The sequence below is a fragment of the Panthera leo genome, chromosome A2 (genome assembly GCF_018350215.1).
Source record: "Panthera leo isolate Ple1 chromosome A2, P.leo_Ple1_pat1.1, whole genome shotgun sequence".
NCBI classification, from domain to species: Eukaryota; Metazoa; Chordata; class Mammalia; order Carnivora; family Felidae; genus Panthera; species Panthera leo.
In genome coordinates this window covers 167,640,663-167,663,865 of record NC_056680.1, presented here as the reverse complement: position 1 = coordinate 167,663,865, position 23,203 = coordinate 167,640,663, and the positions used below count along the sequence as shown (strand labels likewise).

Genomic DNA, 23,203 nt, shown 5'->3' with positions numbered 1-23,203 from the left:
ATGTCCCTTCAGGATGAAATGGGGAGGCTACGAGCCACATTCTGGGGCCAAACAGAAGGCCCGGGGAAAGGCCACTTGTAACGGGCCTCACTCAGAACAAAGCCGCCTTCTCCACAGGCCTCAGCGCAGAGCAAAGCAACTCACTTTGAGCCACGGCCCCAAACCGCTTATGGTCTGCAAATACACAGTCTTGTGTGGAGGAGCCCAGTAGGACTCTTCCGGAGGAACGGGCTTCATCAGCTCCTCTGACGCTACAGAGCACACAGCACGGGCCCTGCTCCTCCGGGCCGACCAGATGCTCATCTCGTGAGTGATCTAAATCATCCTAGAGTCAGAAGAAAACTCGAGATCATCTCATCGCTCTTCTCTGGATTTATGGTGTTCAGTCTTTGCAGCAAGGTGGTCTGTGAGTCTCTGACATGTCCCTTGGCTCCACTTTCTCTCTGATTTTGCACTTACTGAATGCGGGCTCGGCGCTGAGGGCGCGCTCCGCTCCGTATAGCAGCCAGCAGGCAGGTGCGAACAGGCGTCCAACAAGCGTGCCAATGAGCCAGAGGCAGGGGCTGGAACTGGCCGAATGGTGGCAAGAACTAAATTCTGAGCGAGTGTCACAGGAAGAACTTTATGTGTAAATGCTTATACAAGAGGTTTTCGGGTTGGTTTCAATGCATTTAAACCCACCGCTGAGTATGCAGAGCTGCCTGGATATGTGTAACCAAGATGCCGCAGGGTGCAGAGCAAGTCAGGAAGATGGGGGGGGGGGGGGGGGGGCATCCGGGTCCTGTGCAGCAGCAGCCCAGGGCCAGCGTCCCCGCGGATGCCAGCAGCTGGCCAAGGCACAGAACAGGCCTCTGGCCAAGAGTCTCAATGCCAGAAAATAGCCGACGTGAGGAAGAGAGATTAACTATGTTTTGGATCTCCAATCAGCAAAGCGGCTGAAAGCCAGGGTGTCAGAATAAGACAGTCAGGTGATACTAAAGATAGAACAGGTGTATGCTCGCATCTGACCCACAGCTTTGTTGTTCCTGGAATCAAGATGCACCTTAATCGATGCCAACAGAAGTCAAGCAGGGACGTGTTATTTCTGGCTGGGCAGGTGCAAACCCACGTGCTCCCAGGACCACTGTCTGTAGGCCTGTTGGGTGCTTGGATACTTTGTATCTGTATAATTGCCATTCCAATTGCAATCCCTGTTATAATTTTAAGTAGTTTCACAACATCTTCTGTCTGATGCAGTAAAATAAAAAGTTACTGTGTATGCAGTTGGCCACCCATCATGTGCCAGGCAATAAAACTAAAGAGAGTAGAAATGTCCAAGTATCTCAGAGTACGTCACAAAATTTTCAAAATGAAAAGGGCTGGCGTGACAAATTCTCGTAACACTAAGACCACATTGCAACCACTGAGCAGCTGACGTGGACAAGAGCCACTTAACTGTCCACCAAATCTGTCATGGAAACACACGGAGCTGCACAACACACAAACGAAAGGTCCGGTGCTGACCAACATCCCAGCATAATCACTTCGCACCTGAATGACGCAGGCCGAGGAGGCCAAGGTTTTCAGGAACGACTGTGGAAGGAGGAAGCAGCTGAGGAAGCCAGGGGGCAGTGGGGGCTCACGAAGGAGACAGAGAGGGAGACGGAACCAGCCCGCTCCCCACCCAGGAGGGCACTCCGCAGGCGGGGAGACCCGTTCCGCAAAGGCACAGCCCAGACCGGGCGCATGGACCCTTGCTGCCCGTCCACACTCTGGAGAAGCAGCACGAAGGCAGACACAGGAGCCCCCTCCAGAAGCAGTGGGTGCAGGACTATAGGCGCACAGCACAGGCAGGTACGTGGAGGGGTTCCGTTCCAGGACAAAGCTTGTCTGCTTCACCAAGACCGGAGTAACGCTGCCCTGATGTATCTGACGTCCTCCTTCTTAACAAGATAGGAGAAGCAACATTTCAATATGCCTCCTTGGTGCATCTCAAGTGATTATATATTTAAAAACCCAGCATCCTTTGGAACATTTTCAGTCTTACTTTCCTTCCTCACCTCTGCCTTCTACAATCACCCCAAACACCAGCCGATCTAGAGGAACTTAGTGTCCCACGGGAACGCACATAGGGTGTCAGCAACACCTATTTTTTTTTTTAAATATAATTTATTGTCAGGTTAGCTAACATACAGCGTATACAGTGTGCCCTTGGTTTCGGGAACAGATTCCCATGATTCATCGCTTACATACAACATCTAGTGCTCATCCCAACAAGTGCCCTCCTCAATGCCCATCACCCACCCTCCTCCCCTCCAACTCCCCATCCCCCATCAGCCCTCAGTTTGTTCTTTGTATTTAAGAGTCTCTTATGGTTTGCCTCCCTCCCTCTCTGTTTGTAACTGTTTTCCCTCTTCCTTTCCCCCATGGTCTTCTGTTAAGTTTCTCAAGTTCCACATATGAGTGAAAACATATATCTGTCTTTCTCTGATGGACTTATTTCACTCAGCATAATACCTTCCAGTTCCATCCACGTTGCTGCAAATGGCAGGATTTCATTCTCGTTGCCAAGTAGTATTCCATTGTATACATAAATCACACCTTCTTTATCCATTCATCAGTTGATGGACATTTAGGCTATTTCCATAATTTGGCTATTGTTGAAAGTTCTGCTGTAAACATTGGGGTACAAGTGCCCCTATGCATCAGCACTCCTGTATCCCTTGGGTAAATTCCTAGCAGTGTTATTGCTGGGTCATAGGGTAGGTCTATTTTTAACTTTTTGAGGAACCTCCACACTGTTTTCCGGAGCGGCTGCACCCAGTTTGCATTCCCACCAACCGTGCAAGAGGGTTCCCGTTTCCCCACATCCTCTCCAGCATCTATAGTCTCCTGTTTTGTTCATTTTAGCCACTCTGACTGGCATGAGGTGATATCTGAGTGTGGTTTTGATTTGTATTTCCCTGATGATGAGTGATGTTGAGCATCTTTTCATGTGTCTGTTAACCACCTGGATGTCTTCTTTGGAAAAGTGTCTATTCATGTCTTTTGCCCATTTCTTCACTCGATTATTTGTTTTTTGGGTGAGTTTGATAAGTTCTTTGTAGATTTTGGATACTAACCCTTTATCTGATATGTCGTTTGCAAATATCTTCTCCCATTCCGTCAGTTGCCTTTTAGTTTTGTTGATTTTTTCCTTTGCAGTGCAGAAGCTTTTCACCTTGATGAGGTCCCAATAGTTCATTTTTGCTTTTGTTTCCCTTACCTCCAGAGACATGTCAAGTAAAAAATTGCTGCAGCTGAGGTCAAAGAAGTTTTGGCCTGCTTTCTCCTCTAGGATTTTGATGGTTTCCCGTCTCACATTTAGGTTTTGTCCATTTTGAGTTAATTTTTGTGTACAGTGTAAGAAAGTGGTCTAGTTTCATTCTTCAGCGTGTCACTGTCCAGTTTTCTCAACACCATTCGTTAAAGAGACTGTCTTTTTTCCATTGGATACTGTTTCCTGCTTTGTCAAAGATTAGTTGGCCATACATTTGTGGGTCCAATTCTGGGTTCTCTATTCTATTCTATTGGCCTGTGGTTTTTGTGCCAGTACCACACTGTCTTGATGATTACAGCTTCGTAGCAGAGGCTAAAGTCTGGGACTGTAACTATTAACTCTCTCCAAGGGAGAGGGCTGCCCGGGGGGCAAGGAGGAGGTGGAGCCTCACAGAAGAGGCCGGCCAGGGGAAGCACCTGCAGCGAGGACAGACGCAGGGCAGGGAAGCTGAACTTCCGTGTCATGAACAGATTCGCTGCCCGTGTCCTGACAATACAGATCTAAAGACATTGGACTAAATGCAGTAATGCGAAGAGAACACACTTTTATTCTCATTTATATTTTTACTGTAGTTCTCATTTAGCTTCAAGATGCAAATACTACTTTTTATAATTTCAGAAATAAGCTTAATTTTTAAAAGAATTGTAAAGTACCAAAACTCTTAGTAGAAACTTGATGCAAAATAGGTTATACTTTTGTCCAAGTAACAACCTGAGTAAGAACCTTTCAATATGATATCCTTGTAGAGTTTTCAGAAGACGCCATCATATTTGAGAGAATTCCTTTATTCCAACCACCATAAATCAAATAACAGAGATGGCTTTGGAGGTTCGGGTTGGTTCAGTGTTACTCCGTTCACAACAGCCCTGCTGAGCTGGGCCTCGGGGAGCAGGCTGCCGGCCCGGCCACAGGAGCACTCGGGCGAGAGGGTCCGGGGACTCGGGGGCTCCCAGGTGCCTGGCCCAGGACAGCCACACCTGCCAGACGGCCCTGTGCCTGGAGCTTCTGGAAAGGTGGCAGGAGCAGAGCCGTGGCCGCGCTGGAGGCTGTGGTTTGTGGCCGCCAGCCGCAGGGATTCTCTGAGACCAACCAGTACCTTGCATCGCACATTTTGTCTTTAAAATGTGGCCTCTGGTGTCCACTCTCTCCGTACCTTTGAGCAGATAAAATATGGATAGATAATATATTGATAGATGATTAATCGATAGATGATAAAACAACAGATAATTGATAATAGATAAAAAACAAATGAGAGTCAGAGAGACGGTGGTTCTCGGCCCTGGCCACCCCCTCCTCTCCCCATTTCAGGTGCACCTGTGAGTGAGCGCATGGCTGCTCTCTCTGCTGTGTGCTGCCCGGGGGGACGCTGCTCCCAGCAGGACACCCGTCTGTCCACTTCTGGGCACAAGTGCCAGCAGGCCCACGGGCCACAGTCAAAAGCCACATGTCTGATCTGTTTTCACCCGAGTCCAAAATCAGCAGGGAAGAAAAGGGGGTTATTTTTTAGTTCCCTAAAATGTCAGCAAGTATTAGTTAGACAGTATTCTTTATTCCTATAATAATTCCTATTATTCAGCTTGGGAATTGAGCGTATAAGATAATGAGCAAAGGTTTTATTAAAAAAAAAAAAAAAGGTGGCTTTTAAGTAAAAGCCTTGACTGTGATGACCAGGTAGTACATTCCAATACTCTAGGGAGACTTCTGTTTTCACAGATTTATAAAGGCAGTGATTACAGCTTGAAGCTGAGTGATCAGAATTCCAAATTCTTTCTGATGGCAGCTTTCTATTGTCTAGGGGTCATTTTACTTGGGGGTTGTCTTCCTGTTCTCATGGCTCATGTCCCCTAAACACGCACAGATGTCAGGCCCTGCAGGGCAGGACGCCTGCACCCCCAAGCCACACCTCACACGTCATCACAGCTGCAAGGGAAGACTGCAGTTCCCTCCCAGCGGCACCCACACAATCACCCCTCCTGCAGACAGTCCTCAGAGACCCGCAGCTTTTTGCTTCACAAGCAAAACAGTCGTCAGGCTTCGATAGGACTGGCCCGCCATGGCTGGACCAAAGGGCAGCGGTTCTGTTTTGAGCGGTGCAGGACCTCGCTGCGAGGCGTGCTCAGACCGTGGGGCTGGCTCACCTCTCGAGGACCAGGCCCTGCAGAACGGGGGGCGGCTCTGCGTGGTCACCGTTCGCCGTCTGCCCACCCATGCGTGGAGGCCTCCGGGAGCATCTGCTGAGTCAGGTCAATGTCCCAGTGTGGTCAGAAAGTCTAAGAACTGGAGGATAGGGCTTCCCTGTAGAAAAGATTTTACCTAACTCTGCGTGTCTTCAGTATTCCACATGAGTGCTTATCAAAACAGAAGAAGATCTTTCAAAACATAAAAGTGATCGATTATCCCCCTGGATCTCACCCTCAAAAGACTGGATTCTGGCGGCTTTTGTAAGTAACATTTCTTCGAAGAGAGCTCTTGCCTGCACTGCCTCTTGCAAATGCGTGTGGTTTGGGAATTCTAAGTTGGGGGACGCGGGAATGGAGGGACGGCCGAATGTTTGCTGCCCCATACGGCCACCCTCTCACAGCTCACGTGTCTTCTGCGAATCCCAGCATGACAGCATCCACGAGTGAGCGCACTCCTGCTCCAGAGAGCTCTAAGCAGCACCAACAAGCCATGAGGATGGGTGACATGTGGCCTTGGCACACGCAGAGACACTGGCAAGTGCACACATTCCCGGGTCCAGCAGTGGGCTGGGGAGACCCCTGGGCTAGGAGAGGTCAGGAGACGGGTCAGTGACCTGTGGCGGGGGGTGGCCTCTCCTGGCTTCTCTCCTGGACCCCCGCCCAGGCACTGTCAGAAGCACGGCTCTGAGAGAATCATCCTGGTGCAGAGCTCCCCCTGGGCCGGGACCTTCACCCTGTCTTCCTACAGAACAAGCCTTAACCTGGCAGGATGCACGCTTCACCCTCACAACACCAGTGATGACTGGGGGTGTAGCTATGAGGGAAGGATAAAAACCAGGGCCCCTGGTGGGGACGGGGGCAAGAACAGGTGCTAAGCTTGGGACTTGGCCAGGAGAGCGGCAGGATCACCCCCAAGACCTGCTGAGATCAGGCTCCATCAGAACAGAAACCCAAAAGTCCACCCCCAACAAGCCAATGAGCATTAAGCAACAAGCCACCTACTGGGTAACAACCTCTCTGAGGAAAAGTGCAGAGGGAGCCCCAAAACTGAGCACAGAGACACTGAAGAAACCCTGACAAATGAGCCCCCCCCCAAAACCCACAGGATCAACAAGGAAACTCTAGAGCAACAGCAAATCCCAAGCCCTGATTAGAGTGACTCAAGCCCCACATGAAAGGCCTGCCAGAAGAGAAGGCACAGCCATTTCCAGGCATTAGTCTCCACTGTCCTGTATCGGATAAGCAGCTTTCAACAACAACAACAAAAACAAAAACAAAACAAAACAAAACAAAACAAAAAAACAAGAAAACACCCAACATAGTCCCAAAAGACAAAACCACCATCAGGATATGGCATTGATGCTGGAACTAGCTGACTAGATCACAGAGAACTTAAAATAATGAGTAACACATTAAAGGTTATAACGGAAAAGGTGGGCAACACACAGGTCAGATGGATAATTTTAGCAAAGAGATGATAACTACAAAAAAAAAACTAACTAAATGTGAAAGCCAGAGGAGAAAAACATAGTAACAGAAAAAGAATGCTTTCAGTGGGCTCATCCTTAGACTCAACACAGCCAAGGAAACAGTGAACTTGAAAATAGATCAGGAGAAATTACCCAAACTGAAACAGAAAGAGGGAAAAGAAGAAGGAGGAGGAGGAGGAGGAGGAGGAGACGGAGAAAGAAGAAGAAGAAGAAGAAGAAGAAGAAGAAGAAGAAGAAGAAGAAGAAGGAGAAGAAGGAGGAGAAGAAGGAGGAGAAGAAGGAGGAGGAGGAGGAGGAGGAGGAGGAGGAGAAGAAGAAGAAGAAGAAGAAGAAGAAGAAGAAGAAGAAGAAGAAGAAGAAGACGACGACGACGACGACGACGAAAGAAAAAAAGGCAGGACAGATTATCCAGGAGCTGTTAAGACAATATCAAACGGTCTAATGCATACATTACTGGAATCTGAGGAGAGGAGAGAACATGGGAAAAGAAATATTTCAGGAAATAATGGCTGAGAATATTTTTAAATTAATGATAAGATCTAAGAAGTTCAGAGAACACCAAGCAGGACAAAGTTTTTTAAAAAGTAGGGGTGGATGGACAAGAAACCCACATATCGTATTCATATTGTTCATAAAAGTCAAAGAGAAAATCCTAGAAGCAGCCAGAGAAGAGACATATTACACACACACAGGGACAAAGATGAAAATCTAGGCACGTTCTGGTCAGAAATCTGGCTGATGATGGAGGGACATCTTTGACATGCTGAAGGAAAACTCTGGCCCTAGAATGCTACACCCAGTAAAGATGCATTCAAAAGTGGAAGAGAAATAAAGACTTTCTTAGACAAACAAAATTCTTAGGGATTCATTGCCACCATAGCTACTCTTCAAGAATGTTACAGGAAGGTCCTCAGGCACAAGAGAATACCAGACAGCAACTGGGATCAACAGAAAGAAAAGGGAAGCACAGGATAAAGGAGGGTGAGATGAAACTCATTCTTGAGATGTGGGATTGCTTGAAAAGACAACTGTCAAAACCAAAAATAACAACACACTGAGTGTTTACAGCACGTATGAAGAAAAATCTATGGCAGACACATCCAGGATGAGAGGAAGGAGCTAAGCTTCCTACACCACCCACAGAGAGGTGTGATATCAGAGACCCATGCTGGCTAAATAAAGACACATGTAGTAAGCCCCAGGGTGATCACTAACAACTTTGCAAAAGAGGTATAAGTGATGGGGTGCCTGGTGGCTCAGCCGTTGAAGCATCCGACTTTAGCTCAGGTCATGATCTCACAGTCTGTAAGTTTGAGCTTACAGACCGCGTCGGGCTCTGTACTGACAGCTCAGGGCCTGGGGCCTGCTTCAGATTCTGTGTCTCCCTCTTTCTCTGTTCCTCTCCTGCTCATGCTCTGTCTCTGTCTCTCAAAAATAAATGTTAAAAAAAGGTTTTTTTAAAATAAAAGAGCTGTAAGTGATAAGTCGATAGACATAAAACAGAATCATAAAAAAATGCTCAATTAAGTAAGGAGGAGGAAAAAAGAGGAGAAATAAAATCCATTTCCTGGGCTCTGAAAGCACACGGATACTTTATGTTGACCCTGGTTCCTGCCTATGGATCACCTCTCAGTGAGCCTTCCAACATGCGTATTTAGGCCTTTTATCAACACAGGAAGTTTTGCTACCATTGTTTTTTGTTACTTCTTTTCCAATTATTCTCCTTAAAAAGACCTGTAATTCCTAGCTTGCACTCGGGTCTTCCAATATCTCATCAGTTTGTCCCTCTGCATCCTGAGAAACTCCTCGAGCACATCACTGACCCATCACTCCTTACAGAAAATAGACACTCATCATCTTCAGTGTGGATTTTAATTCTTATTTTACGCATTTTCTCTCGCATTTATTGTTAAATCTGTTTTCTCCTGTGGCTTCTATTCCTTCTCATGGAAGCCATCTGTCCTTACAGCCTACCCTTTGGCTGTGGTTTGCTGCCTATTTTTCTTCCTCTGCCCCATTGTCTCTGGAGGTCTGCTCCCTTTCTGGGTCCTCAGCATAATATTCTCTCATTCGCTGTGCTATATATTTCCCGGCACTGCGTTCTTCACTCTTGGTCTGCTCATCCTTCAAAGAGCAGTCATGTCCAGACTTTGCGGGTGCCAACAAGCAGGGTTCAGTGGGACCTTCTCCTTGTAGACACTGTGATGGGCTGTGCACGCCAACAAGTAGGGCTCAGTGAGACCTTCATCTTCTAGATACTGTGATGGGCTGTGCACGCCAATAAGTAGGGCTCAGTGAGACCCTTATCTTCTAGACACTGTGACGGGCTGTGCACGCCAACAAGCAGGGTTCAGTGGGAACTTCTCCTTCGAGAGAAGGAGCTTACTACATGTGACAGGCTGTGCACGCCTCCAGCCCAAAGCAGACTCTTCCTACTGCAGACCCGCTGGACTCAGACGGGGTATCCTCTTCCTTAATGTCTCTTGGGCACTCTGAACAAAGAGTGAAAACCCACAAAAACGGCTTCTCCAGTAAGGACCCTTCTAATCTCCACGTGTCCTCGATGAGAATTTTGGCAAAATTACATTTTGCCATTCATCTCCCTCTTGGGATTGCCTGGCGTTGGGGTCTCGAGGCGGAGGGGAGGAAGGAGGTACCGATGGAGGGTGGGCACAGGCTGGGGGGGGGGGGGGGCTATGTCTGTAAAAGCCGAGAGCAGCATCCACCGAAGGGAGAAGCAGCCTTCCGGGGGGATGGGAAGGGGCAGACACAGTCTTGCGTCCAACCACAGCCTCCAATGGGAGGCACTCGATCCCTAGGTGTCATGGTGCTTTTCGGCAGTGTCCAACAATCTCACACCTAGAAGTTCCTCATCAGTGGGACAGTGCTTTGTCCTTTCTGTGTCTTCCTGAGCCTCTACTGGAACTTAGAAGAGCTGGTATGACTGCTAACCTCATGCCATCTTATTCTGGAGGTCGCTGGAGGTTACTGGTTATTGCTGGAGGAGTAGCTAGACTCCTCTCAGGTCCAGTTTAGGTCAAATTTCACAAATCAGGATTTGCGGATGGGGACGGGTAGACGAGGGGACAGGGGGACGAGCCTGTTTCCAGAATCAAAATCTCCATATCCAGCCATGAAACATGGCATTCTGGGAGGACCCCGCTCTGCATTAGCGAGAGCTCCCTGCCATCTCTCGACCACCGGGCCTCCCTTCCTCCCTTCCTCCACCGTTGGCTGAGCGCCGACCGGCAGTACAGGGCAGGCACGCAGCTCTGGGAGATGATGGTGAGCAGACGCACGCGTCTCTGTCCACAGAGCTCCCGGGCCAGCGGAGGAGGCAGAGCACACCCACCAAACAAGCCAGACACGCACACGTTTACACACAGGTGACAAATGACTATCCCAGGGCTTCGGGTGACACGGGCAGGTGGCCTCCCGGAACCCCTCCCTGTGAACGATGCTCCAGCTCTGCAGTGAGACTTTCCCGTGGCTGGCTAGGCAGAAGTCACGTGTGGCCAGAGGGACTGAACCCCGGCCTGGGCCCTCGCTGCCCATCCACACCCGTCACGGGGCCCGGTAGCAGTGGCCGTTGGCAAAGGCCGTCCTCGGCTTTCCCAGATCTCAGCCCAGATTTCTCCCGCCTTTATATCCCTGTTATAACGGAGTGCCACGTTCAAGAGAGAATTTATTTACTTGTGTTATTTTTATACAGAGACATTTTAAACACTAAAGCATAATGCAGAATGTGTCAAATAATGCCAACGAAGCCCAAGGAGGTTTTAAGAAAACGTGACTGGTAGACATGATTTCAATAAAGGCGCTCCTTCTAACTTACACCCTGTGTATGTCATTTTCTGCATGACTGAGAAAACTGTTCACTAAAATACGTTGCCATGGGGGATTGTTTAAATATAAACGTGCCAATATTTTAAACCTGTTCCAAAAATAAGTGGAAATATACTCAGAGAAGAGCATGATTGCCGTGACTGTTTCCTCTCAAGTTCAGTGTGCACTCAAATGTTTGTTGTTTCCATTCAAAAATAGCGATTTATTTCCCGGGAACGTGAGGTGACATTCTCGCAGAGTAAGTTACATACAGAATACCCGTCCTCTATCTACATCAACGCACATGCCCGCGGACGGAGCTACATCTTTCACGCTCGGTCACCAGGCGGCCTGCGCCCGCCATCTTACCGCGCCCCCTCCTACAGGGCTTCCCGCAAGAGCAGCCGCAGCCTCCCGAGCTCGTCTCCTGCAGGGGCCGCCCACACCCTCTTCAGGAACTGGACGTCCACGCTGCCGGAGGCCCTGGCCAGCACCAGGGCCAGGAAGCCGCCGCTGGCCTTCTCTGCCTCACCCACGACCGTCACGGCCACCAGCCTGAAAGCGAGAGGCACATACCGTGTGACTGTGAGTCTCCCAAAGCATCTATCCTCCAAGGGAGGAGTAAAAAGGAAGGGAAATTCTAAAAATTTCAGTCATAGTCACATGAAAGAACAGTGAGACCAGAAATAAACGTATAAAATTCTGGGGAAAGCACTTAGAAAACATATCTCTGTGTTTGCGAGGATCACTGATCAGGAAGCACTGCCTTGGGACACCTGAGTACCCAGGCCAGGTCAATGTCCTGGGCGCCAGACCACCCAGACAGCTTGGTCCTCCTGGAGACCGGGGGCGCCAGCGGGCTTTCGGGTGCCCAGCGAGAGACCTGGAGCCGGCCCAGCAGCCCTGACCTCGCCTCCCGTCCCGTCACCACCGGCTTCTCTGACGGGGACCTGTCTCTAACCTCTCCCCTCACAGTCTGCTGATGACAACGTGCATCCCAGGCCTACTCAAGTCCACCCAGACCCCAGTTCCCACGAGGCACCTGGACACTGTCTCTGCCCATCTTCCTCTTATCCTTTGACACCTGGCTGAGTGGTGTCACCTCCAGGGGCCTCCCCGACCCCTGACTAGATGGTCTGACTGTGCCTAATTTGGTCAGGGTCCCCAGCATCCTGGGAATGCCTCTGTCACGCTTTCGTCCCAGCTTTACTCAGCAAGAGAGCCGAGACCGTCCCACCTCACACCTACCTCGATGCTCCCGCCCCTCCCGTCTCCTCGTAATGACCAGGGCCACCAGCACCAGCACACCCGGGGGCCACGTTCAGTGGGATCCACGACTGGCACAGGATGGGAGCAGTGAGCCCCTCGAGGTGGGTGCCGGCGGCCGCAGGTAGCACCCATTGTGGCCCCAAGGGTCTGCTGCCCACTAATCCTCTGTAAACTTGTCCCCACACCCCGACAGAGACCTGACTGAGCCTCTGTGGGGCGGGCCAGTCTACACCTGCCTGCAGGCCACGCTCTGGAGAAGCTTGGGGCAGGTGAGCGAGCCCTGAAAACCCGCAGCGGTCACTTAGCGCTCCTTGGTACTTCAACGCTGGCGTGCGACCACCAGCGCAAAATACAGGGGACACTTAACTGCCACAAACTTGGAAACAAGAGCAGGACAAACACGAAGGCACGCGCCACGGGCACCGCTGAACCGGACCCGCATGACAACCACCCAGGTAGATGCGGGAGCACCAGTCAGCACGGTCACTGCCCAGGGAAAACGCTCTTCGGGTTTGTGAGGCGGTTTAAGGGTTTACACGGTTATTTTCTTCTTGTTCTGTTCTCTACACCAAAGAGACGCTGAGCCCTTTCTGTGAATACCACTCCTCTAACTAAACGCTGCTGCCAACCAGGGACAGGACGGGCCTCGGGAAGGACACTCCACCCTCTCCGAAGCCTCTCTCCCGCTCCGCCTCAGCAGCTCCCTGGCTCTGCGCAGGCCCACTCGCTGCCCTCTCCTGAGACCCCGGCGCTCTGGCTGGCCCCCGCCGTCCCCGGCCCCAAGACCCCCAGCCCCCCCCTCCTCACCGGTTGTGGGAGCTGCGAGTTGACTTCAGTGTGTTTACTACCCACCTCGCCCCAAGTCAGGAGGCGAGCCCACCAGCTGGTTCACCACTGCCCCCTGGTGCTGGCAGTGCTGCTAGGCGCACAGTAGGTGCTCGTAAGCACTTGTTGCACTACGTAAGTGTGTGTGCGTGCTACGTGTTTATGTGTGGATCACAGTCTGGATTTTAATGATGTCTTTGCTTAGCAATTAGAATAACGTAAGTGTACCTAGTACGTGAACTAAGTAAATGAGGTTCTTAATTTTTTCAGGTCTCAGTGGTGCGCCCCAACGTTCGGTCAAACCGTGTCCCGGTTTTGATCACTGCTTGTTCCCCCCTCTCCTCTACAAAAGGACGTGGGATGCGGCCGAGCGGCCCTGCCCTCCCCCGGTCATTGGCAGCCTTCATTTCATAGCAGGAGAGTTTACTGAGGAGAAAAATAAAATCTCAAGAAAGAAAACAGGTGTAGAGACAAAGCAGAGTCTTTCACAGTGATCACTTGATACATTCTCAACTTTCGATCAAACGCAACAACAACGGATCGTGACCGGGCTTGTTTTCATGTTAATCAGAACAGAGACAGGCAGGGGCTGGTCTGACCGTGACCTCAGTCCATGGCAGCAACTGACACCGATGTGAACTTACGTCAATTATTGATTCCCATGTGGTAACCCTTCTCCGAAACTAGAAGGTAGACGCTATGTGGCTCAGACGTGTACTGAATTTATAAGACCAATAATTTATAAGGAGCTCACAAAAAGTTTGTTTTATTTAGACAATGATATCATGGGAAAATAGTATAGTGTGAATTCTTTAATCCACAGACTATTCTGGACGAAACATGAAATAACACATTTTAAAGTGGCTCTCAAAATATCACTTAAAGATGTAAATATAAAAACTATTTAAACATAAATAGCCACATTTTAAAGCTCAGCAACCTTACGCATAAATTAAGTACGAAAGACCAGCAAGGATGCTTCCGAAAACAACTACCTGTGAGGGCACAGTGGTTTCATCAGACTTACTTGTCCGGAGAGATCAGCTGTTTGGCCACAGGACCCAAATCGCTTTCCAGGAGGTCCCAAATATAAATGCAGGAAGTGTCATCCTGGGCCAGAAACACGGCAGGTCTGGTCAAGGACCAGCGCAGGCCCGTGATGGCGTGGCCATCGGTGCCACCGTCCCACTGCAGGAGAGGGCGCTCGCTGGTCAGCTGATGCAGCCTGATGCTTCCGTCTGAACAGCCAGCCTGGGGACAGGGAAGGACACTGCCCATCACGGTCCTTTTTTCTTGTTCCCTCAACCTCAGCAGCGAGGGACGCTCAGAGCATTAGCTCTGTCCTCGTAAACTACAAAGGTGAGCATCCACCCTGGAGACCCTGATACACCTTGAACCCTTCCCCTTCCCCAAATGGCTAATGATGAATTCAGTGAACATATAAACCAGTGTTTATCTTTAACAAAGTTGAACATTGCTAATTCGCCCACAGGCCATTAGACTGGCTCCAGAGAAATAAAGAACCGCCTTTTTAAAAAAAGTACATAAATTTGAAACAATAAGTGATATATTCTCCTTGGATTGAAGTTTTTATAAAATGAAACTTGGCTGATTTAGTAAAAAACCAAATTTTAAGCTTAGGAAGAGAAGCTTAATTCCTTTCTACTCAATATATTTAATCCTTCACATCCTTCCTCAAAAAGAGCAGAGGCATGAGTTAGCAACCACAAAATGTTCTGTGCACCCTAGGGTTGAGCACATAAACATACGACACGGGTCGGAGGAGCCAGGTCCCCCACTGTCGGGGGGTAGAGGGAGCCCTGAGTCACCCTGGCTTTAAAGATGAGGGACAAGCAAGTGTTTATGATAAGCAGACAAAGATCCGAGCGTGTAGCGATGTTGTGTCCTGTCCAAGGAGAGCTTCTTCCTGCCCAGATTCTGGTTTGTAGGTATTTTTCTCCTGACTGGAGCCAGGACCTCTTGGAAAAAAGGCTGATTCTGAGTTTGCTGTACCAGGAAGCAAAGAACGGCTCACAGAATGATGTCAGAAAACACAAAGCCAGCCTGAGGCACATCCCTAGGACAGTCTGAGCAGCGGAATCAATAAGGCAGTACAGTGAGGGATGTAACCCAATGAAGAGAGTGAACAGCCACGTGTCCACACGCACGTAATAAATACACACAAGCACACCTGAGCAGGAGACAAGGGAAAGGCCTAGAAAATCACCATCTGCCAGTCGCCCCAATAGCAGATGCAGGCAAGCCTCGCCGAGGGATGCCAGGGCCAGCGGGGGGATCGGAGGGGCCGTACGTGGGGTGCTGATGTAGTGTCCCTTTATCTCCCCACAGATACTCGGTAACCACACAGGGAAAGTGGTGACTCCACCGCGGAGGGAGCCGGGAGACACAGGTCAGAGCAACACTGAATCTAATCGTGAGGAAACGTCACACAGACTCAAACTGAGGAGAATTCCAAGACTTCAAAAATGTCAAGGGCAGGAGAGACTGAGGAACTGTCCCCAAACCGAATGAGATTCGCAACCTGGGTGTTATTTTGCTTACACAGCAGGACATTATCGGGATGGCCGTGGAACGTGGAAGAGCCTTGTCCATCAGAAGACAGGACTGCGCCAGTGCTAGCTTCCTGACGGTCAGGACTGGACTGCGGCTGCAGGAGGATGACCCTGTTCTTCAGAAACCCACACCGCGCTACTTAGGGATGAAGCACCATCTGTGCAACTTCCTCTCAAACAGAGAAGTGCGTACACCCACACACAACTGGGAGAGAGAGGGTGGAGCCACGGAGGGAAACGTGTGATTGGTGGGCAGCTTCTTGTAACTTTTCTGTAAGCCCCAAACTATGTGAAGATAAAGACTTTTAAGATCCATTCAACAGCCATGTGGAATGAGCCGCTCTGACGGCACGGAGGGGACCTTCTCCCACGCAGCCCACTGGTACCAGAGTGACATTCCCCGAGGTCACCGCCAGTGCTTTGCCACCCAAACAGAAGTGGTACTTTAACAACTGACTTTCTTACCAAGAATATTGGTTCTCCAAATGGTGAAAAATCCATCACATTCACTCTGACTGGTCTCATCCCACATTGCTGGGGTTTGTACAATTTGGGAGATACTCTCAAGTCCTGTCTGGTGCCATGACTTATAAGACCCTGGTGATAAGAAGACCAATGGTGACTAAAGTGGATTAGGTACGAGGCTGGATAAAGCGGTTATTCTTGAAACAATTAAAACAGCATCACAATCAAAGCAAACAATACGTTAACAGGCAGCCAGGAAAGGAGAATGAGTTACAGATTAAGATTTAAACTATTACTTACCATGTCTGTGCCAACAATGAAGTGACCAGGATCTGAAGGAAGAAACTTCACACTGAGGGTTTGTGCGGCCCCCCAGAACTCATAGCCTTTATGGGAAAGGCTGGAAAGAAACGGAAAGATGAACAGATGAACTGAGGTGGCAGGGATGATGCCACTTAACGCATCCAGTCCTCGCCATGCGCCCGCAGAGGAACAGGTGATCCCACGCTTCCTCTGCAATTCTTGACTGCTCTTTCTCCGTTTCTTCGTATGTTCCCTAGGCGCTAGACAACTTCTCCAGCTCTGGTCCCTCGTTCGCTGATTCTTTCTTCAGCTCGGTCTCATCCACCAAACCATTCACTGACTCTTACATTTCAGAGATGATAGTTTCTTTCTAGAAATGTCTTTTAGATTGTACCATCATCTCAAGTTCTTGTTGTGCTAACCCTATTTGTTAGGCCATGGTAGATCTTTTCTCATGCTTACAGTTTTTTTAATTTTTCTCTGTGAACTGCATCCTCTGAGAGCCCCGGAAGCCCAGCTTATGGAAGCATCCCCCCTGCAGGGGGAAGTGCTGACGACACTGACTCCATCTTGTGCACATCCTCTCTCAGGACGACATGTTCTGGGCCCCTTGGAGATGAAGATACGTACCTTAGAAATGACCACTAAGGCCAGGATTGGGGGAGGCTTGCTTTGGCTACCCACAGATTTGTTAAAGGTGACATAGGGTCTCCCCTTCCTGGTGCACAGATGGCACCAGGAGATCGAATTAAAGGTTAGCTTGCAATTAGGTGCGTACAAACTCTCCGAGATGCATGCGAACCCCCTGACCTCACCACTATGCCTTTCCGCACATCCCTCACTCTACATAAGCTGTGGACTCAGGTCTGAACCTCGCAGAGAATAGCTGTGCAGCTCTGGATTGTCCCTGGCTCAATCCTCCCTCTTAGTTAAGCTACCCTGGATAAAATGCTGTGTAAACTCGATGGAGTCGCCTGCTTTGTTTCCTAGTCTCAAAGTGCCTTCTCAGTGTCAGGGGACAGTCCCTCCTCCTCCACCTTCTGACACCGCCCACCAGGCAGCTGTCCCAGGGCCTTGATGCTGAGCCACTGGTCTGAGACTCTGACGCTGCCTTCTCGGTTGGGGACCCCAGACCAGGCCCAGAGCTTGGGGTTCTAGGTCTTCCGTGGTCCCTGGTCTCCCCTGGGCTGGGGTGAGGCCTCCTGAGTTTCTCTCTCACCGAAGGGGCCGTGAGTTCCAGAGTCCTGCACAGGGCTCTCAATTCCAGCTGCCAGCCTCAGGCAAGCCTGATGCATCACTGGCTTGAGCCCCGCACAGCCTTGAGCCCCGCACAGCCAAGAGGCCTACGACAGCCTCACCTGATACCTTGGCCTCCACACCACACAAAATCTTGCACACTTACTCCAAGCTCCATTCCTGTCCTGGCACTGTCCTCTTCTTCTTTGGAAAAACTCTCTTTAGTTTATTGTTAGTTTAACTCTATACAGCGTATGTGTCTGTAACAGGAAAGGACCCATGGCCCCTCCTTCTACCATGTCGCCAGAGTCAGAAGTCAGGACTCTGGCCACTGTCTCCCACACCCACATCCAGGACTGCAAATGTCACCTGTCAGCCAAGGACTCCCAAGTCCGTGCCTCTGACCGAGATCCCTGCGGTGGAGCTGGCTACCTCCTGGTCATCTCCACAAACACCACGAGCCCAGCCCACCCTAGGCGGTGACCAGATCCTGCCCCCTTCCTTCATCTGGTGTGTGGTACCCAGCAGCTGAGACAGACACCTGGTGAGAGGCAGTTCCTTGAACCTGTCAGTCACCAGGTTTCTTCAGTTCTACCCCTTTAACAGAAATCAGCCCTTCAGTATGCACAATGGCCACCCTGCTTCACACTCTCATCTTTGTTGTCAACCCTGTGACAGCCTCCTGACAATCTCCCCACCTCCAGTCTCCCTTCCTCTGTCCGATCTCACACTGCTGCCAAGTCGATCGTGCCAGATCACAAATAGGACAGGCTACTTATTCGCTGCCTGAAAATCCCGTACCGGCTCCCTACCTCCTGCAAGAGAACAGTCTCGACCCTTCAGCACAGCAAACAGTCTGAGGCCTGGCCAGGGACTCGTCCCCATCTCCGCATTTCCCCCAGCAGCAACCTACCGGCAGTTTCCTAAACGTGTCTGGTGCTCATGCCTCTGGGCCTCCCGTACACCCTCCCCCTCTGATCGAGCAAGCTCATGGTCATCCTCCCATCTCAGCGGACCCCTCCCCAACTCCTGAGGAGGTTCAGGGAGGGGCCAAGGGCCTGACAAGCCCAGAACCAATCAAGAACCTGGGGTTGGTTCTACAAGGTACCAGGGGACTTTTTTAAATGTAACTGATTCCCTGTAATAACTATACTCAAACCAACTAAAGGCGTTCTGCAATCTCAGAGTGTATACAAATTTATTAACACAACCCAGAGGTGTCTGGCTGATGATGAAGAATCAGGCTAATATAAAAAAATTTTCAAGGGTAAGTCATATGCTGATAGCCTCCAACTGCAGTAATTGACAAGAAAAAAGAGGCCTGGGAAACAAATCAACATGGAACATAGAAATACCACAAATAATACTTGTCTACTGAATAAGAATTTTTATGTCACATTAAGTTATAGCAGTAAAAGCAGAAATCAAAATTTCTCAAAAAAAATTTCATATTGGTGTTTCTGGTTCCTGAAACTTACCTATTTAACTTCAGAGTTGTATTAAAACTGGATGAAAAATAGTCAAATAGTACCGACTTATAAGATAGAAATTATTATTCTTTTTAAAGATTATTTGTTTTGAGAGAGAGAGAGAGAGTTTGGAGGAAGGGTAGAGAGGAAGGGAAAGGGAATCCCAAGCAGGCTCTGCACTGTCAGTGCACAGTCTGACTCAGGGCTTGATCTCATGACCGTGAGATCGTGACCTGGGCCGAAATCAAGACTCAAATGCTTAACCAACTGAGCCACCCAGGCTCCCCTAAGATAGAAATTATTGTAATCAAAGAAAAAAATGTTAGCTCTATACCTGGTAACTGTGTTTATTACACTGATTCATTAATATTAAAGTAATTAGCAAATAAACTATTTAGCAAAAATACTATGTGAAAAGTTGCATTTTTCAATGCAAACCTGACCATGCATTTACTTTATGTGCAACTCCCTAATGTTATTTCCTTCTGCAGAAGAGGTTTTCGTGAGACAAAGGCAGTGTTCTAACTCAAGGTGACACGGTCTTACCTGTCGCTCAGCTGAATCGTGGCACTGTGCACCAATTTTATCCTCCCTCCAGGTATTAAACCTAAAAATAGGAAAACCATAAATAAATGTACCTCTTAATACAAGTTAAACCAAAATCCAATTACAGTTGCCTCGAATCATTTTTCATTGCTTAAATATCTGTGTTAGGAAGTTAACATCAAAACGTGGGCCCATGAAGAGTATTCCCTCTATAATGCAGCCGAGGCTCCTGTACTGCCTTATGAGAAAAGGGCTGGTGGAACCAATCAGGAAGCCTTTACATTTTTAGATTTGATAGAATAAAACAATGGCAGGACACTAAGCAAAACAAAAGCAAAACCAAAAAACCCGGAAGTTCCCAACAGCAATACTTAGCTGCAAATGCGCACTGGTGGTCTCCTCAGGAGCACCTCAGGAGCACCCAGCACAAATGCACAGCACACCTGAAGGCCACCTCTCTGCTGCGGGATGCACAGGGGCACCCGCTCTTCAGTGTCCGCACCCCCTTCCCTGAACCAGAACTTCCCCGGACTCCCAAAGCACTTATGGCCACAACTCGGACCCCTCAGCCATTCACTGGCTTTGCCTCCACCTGTTTCCAATATCCTCCCCCTCTTTTGTAATTATTGCAAAGGAGGTAACTAAAACCTGATGCATATTGAAACCCAAATTCTGGGCAAGGTACTGCCTAGAACCTAGGGAGTGTATAAACCCTAACTATACAGATAAGTTCAACTTACAGCAAAAAGGGCGACTGTAATTACGTATGATGGGTTCTGCCACAGTTCCAAGAATGTTCATGTTGCTGTCACAGACTTGAAAATGACCTCCATTTTCTCCAGCACGCTGTCCTCTTACAAGAACTCCAGGCCTGAGAGTCTCAGCCCAAATGTGACCTCCCCTGGGAAGACGTCCCTGACCTGGGTGCTCGGCCCCTGGGGAGCACTTCTGATCTAGCAGTCACATCAGCGACCGCTGTGGTTTGCATGCCAGCCTCCCCAGGAGACTACACTCCCTGGGGCAGAGCCAGTGGCCTGTCCCCTTGCTTCCCTGGCACCCAAGACAGGACCGAGCCTGTTCAGAGAACTTTCATCGACGGACGAAGGAAAGATGGCAAAGGCTTAGTGCTAACCATGATCTGAGTTCTCCAACCAGCCATTACTGTCATGCACACAGAAGAGCTGGGAGCCACCCCAAGCATACGGACATTTATGGCCAGAGCCTTTCCAGGAAGATCATCCCCTCTTTTCCTAAAAGCAAAGTTGAAACGTGGTCAGGGTTTGGGTTAGGGTCCTACAGACAGAGGGAGTCTTTCTATAGCAACATTTAACAATGAAATACACACTGTCCTGCAATAACTTTGGTGTGACTTCCATATTCCCATGAAGTATTTTTATTCCAGACGATTTTGTCTCCACAGAAAGATTATGAACGAACTATGGGCGGAGACTCTCTAATCCTTACTACCCTCCAAAATTCCTAAAAAAGGCCCTGGTCATAGCACAAGTGAGCAACACAGACAGCCTGAAGCTGTGCTCCACAGGCTGCAGCGCTCTTGGGTCAGGGCAGAGGCCTGGGTGAGCCCAGCCAGGGGTCCGGCCGCACCGTGACTCCATGCTGAAAAGGGGAGGACCACCTCCCCTCTAGAGCTGTCCCGCTCTAACGTTCCGAGACTCTGTGAACCACCCAAAGGTCTCACACAGGCTCAGTATAATGGTTTCGTAATAAGCAGAGAGGCTGCTATAAGAAAACACTGAGAGAAACGTTTACTCTGCCTCAAAACGTTTACCAGTGAAATCAGTGAAGTGATTCTGCCTTGTTCTTAAGGAAGCCAGAGCCCGCGGTAACTTCCAAGGGCCGCCTGTGACACTGACCAGGAAGCCTGCAGCACCAGCTGCACTGACACAGGACAGTGGGAAGAAGATGAGGGTCAGACCCCTGACAGGGTGAAGGGGGCCGGCCACTGGGAAGCAGGCGGGGGGGATAATGATGTGAGGAGAGCGTCCAGGAGCACGAGGCTCCGCTGTCCCCCGGTCCCCGGTCCCCGAGCCTCGCTGGAACTGAAAACCAGATGCCACAGCATCAAAAACAGCAAACTGCTACCGATGAGCCCACTTGTGAGCCAGACCAGGGACCAGGACTCCTCTGAGCCAGACCAGGGACCAGGACTCCTGCTTACAGGTGCTGCTTGCCACCAGAAACTAAGCCAGATGCCAGAAGCCACAAGCTCCAAACAAGCCCCCAAGGCCCGGTTTTTGACGAGTCTGCTCCAGTTCAGACTCCATGCTAACCCTCCAGCACAAAAACAGGAAGTTCAGCTGTGAGAACCAGACCAAACCAGTCTGAGCCAAGATGGACCCCAGCGATGACCTTTCAGGACTCTCCCCTCATTATGATACTAAAAGCCACACCCAGGGGTGGGGTTTAACATGCTAATTAGACACAAGGTGTAGGAAGAAGCACTAACAAGCCCCCTACACAACCCCGCCCGCCCCGCTCCCTTCCCGCCTGTTCAGACAGCACCCTTTTCCCACCAAAGTTTCTTTGAAGTTCTTGCCAGCCCCTCCTGGGGAGCCAGCCTGAGGACCCTTCGTTCACACACCTCCTTTTTGGAGCACAGGCCCCAGTACAGCCTTGCCTGGGACTCCTGGGGGGCCTCTCGTCCGGTTCTCCTGCGCAGCGAGCCCAAGGCTGGCTCAGTAAATGCTGCGGCTCCCCAGGCACCAGGACGAACCCTCCACCCACGCCGGGCTCTGAGAGCCCCTGGGGAGTCGTACCGAGGGGACTGACGTGTCAAAACCAAAGGGAAGACGGCCTGAATGTGCGCTCAAGGACTGAGACTCCTGAGTGAACGGAAGGGGCACAGAGAACAGAGAAGAACGACACAGGCGGAGACAGAAATGAGAACATCGTCAGCTGCAAGCACTATGGCTTAATCACACCGAGGGGCCGATCCGCTGGCCGACAAGGTCATGCGATACAGAATGCTAACGTTCCTTTTTCAGGTAGCGAAGTACTTATTTTTCAAAGAGGTTGCCAGTACCTTTCTTTGATCTCCACTCATTCTAGAAAACATTGACTAAAATGAGTTTTTGTATTTCATAGTTACCTAAGTCACTTAGTGAGCCTGCGAGATCTGCCTTCGGTAGTTCAACCACCACCTGCAAACAGAGCGTGGAAATGAGTGTCCGGGCGCCAGGGTGCAACCTAAGCACAGAGCCGCTCCAATCAAGACAGCGTGCGGCATTCGGTGCTGAATACGGACCTGCTCCAGACAAGACTGCTCGCTGCCTTGAGAACTGGTATTTAAATGTCGGGAATCCCTTTCTTTGACCTGTTTTCACTTCTCCTCACTCACACTGGCCAGCGGCGCGGCCCCCAAGACCGCGTCCCCTGCCGCTCCTCGTACTCCCCCACGAGCCCCTGTCGGAGGCGCCCAGCCAATCCAGCCGGACCCTCGGTTTTCCCGTCCTAGACAGGCGTGTCGCCGTCCGACACTAGGCACGTAGCACCCCCCGGACTCCCACGTAAACTAGCGGCTCAGAGAGCCCGTGCACGCAGTTGGTGCTGCCCTGCATGCGTCCTGGGCACGTCCTACTCACCCAAACGTTGAGAACCCCACTCTCCTCCAGGGAAGCAACGTGGAACGACAAACCTGACATTTCTAGTGGAAACAGAAACAGAGAAATGGCTTGTGAACAAGGAAACCACATTTCGTAACTTG

General features: G+C 50.0%; 1 protein-coding gene and 1 long non-coding RNA gene across 6 annotated transcripts in view; one reads left to right on the top strand and one right to left on the bottom strand.

Annotated features, from left to right (window-relative positions):
- Positions 1-10,988: 10,988 nt before the first annotated feature.
- The window catches only part of DYNC2I1 (dynein 2 intermediate chain 1), a 57,571-nt gene continuing 45,356 nt past the window's right edge, over positions 10,989-23,203 (bottom strand). For all 5 annotated transcript variants that reach the window (XM_042927275.1, XM_042927276.1, XM_042927277.1 and 2 more), the window contains 7 exons: positions 23,082-23,143; positions 22,589-22,640; positions 19,480-19,540; positions 16,226-16,325; positions 15,926-16,057; positions 13,915-14,138; positions 10,989-11,348 (listed from right to left, as the gene is read on the bottom strand). In XM_042927275.1, coding sequence (XP_042783209.1) covers positions 11,174-11,348; positions 13,915-14,138; positions 15,926-16,057; positions 16,226-16,325; positions 19,480-19,540; positions 22,589-22,640; positions 23,082-23,143 — 806 coding nt within the window. In that variant the 3' untranslated portion in view covers positions 10,989-11,173. The remainder of the gene's footprint in view (positions 11,349-13,914; positions 14,139-15,925; positions 16,058-16,225; positions 16,326-19,479; positions 19,541-22,588; positions 22,641-23,081; positions 23,144-23,203) is intronic.
- LOC122213074 lies at positions 21,954-22,812 on the top strand. The gene is made up of 2 exons (XR_006199448.1): positions 21,954-22,484; positions 22,585-22,812. It is a non-coding gene; the product is annotated as an uncharacterized LOC122213074 (long non-coding RNA).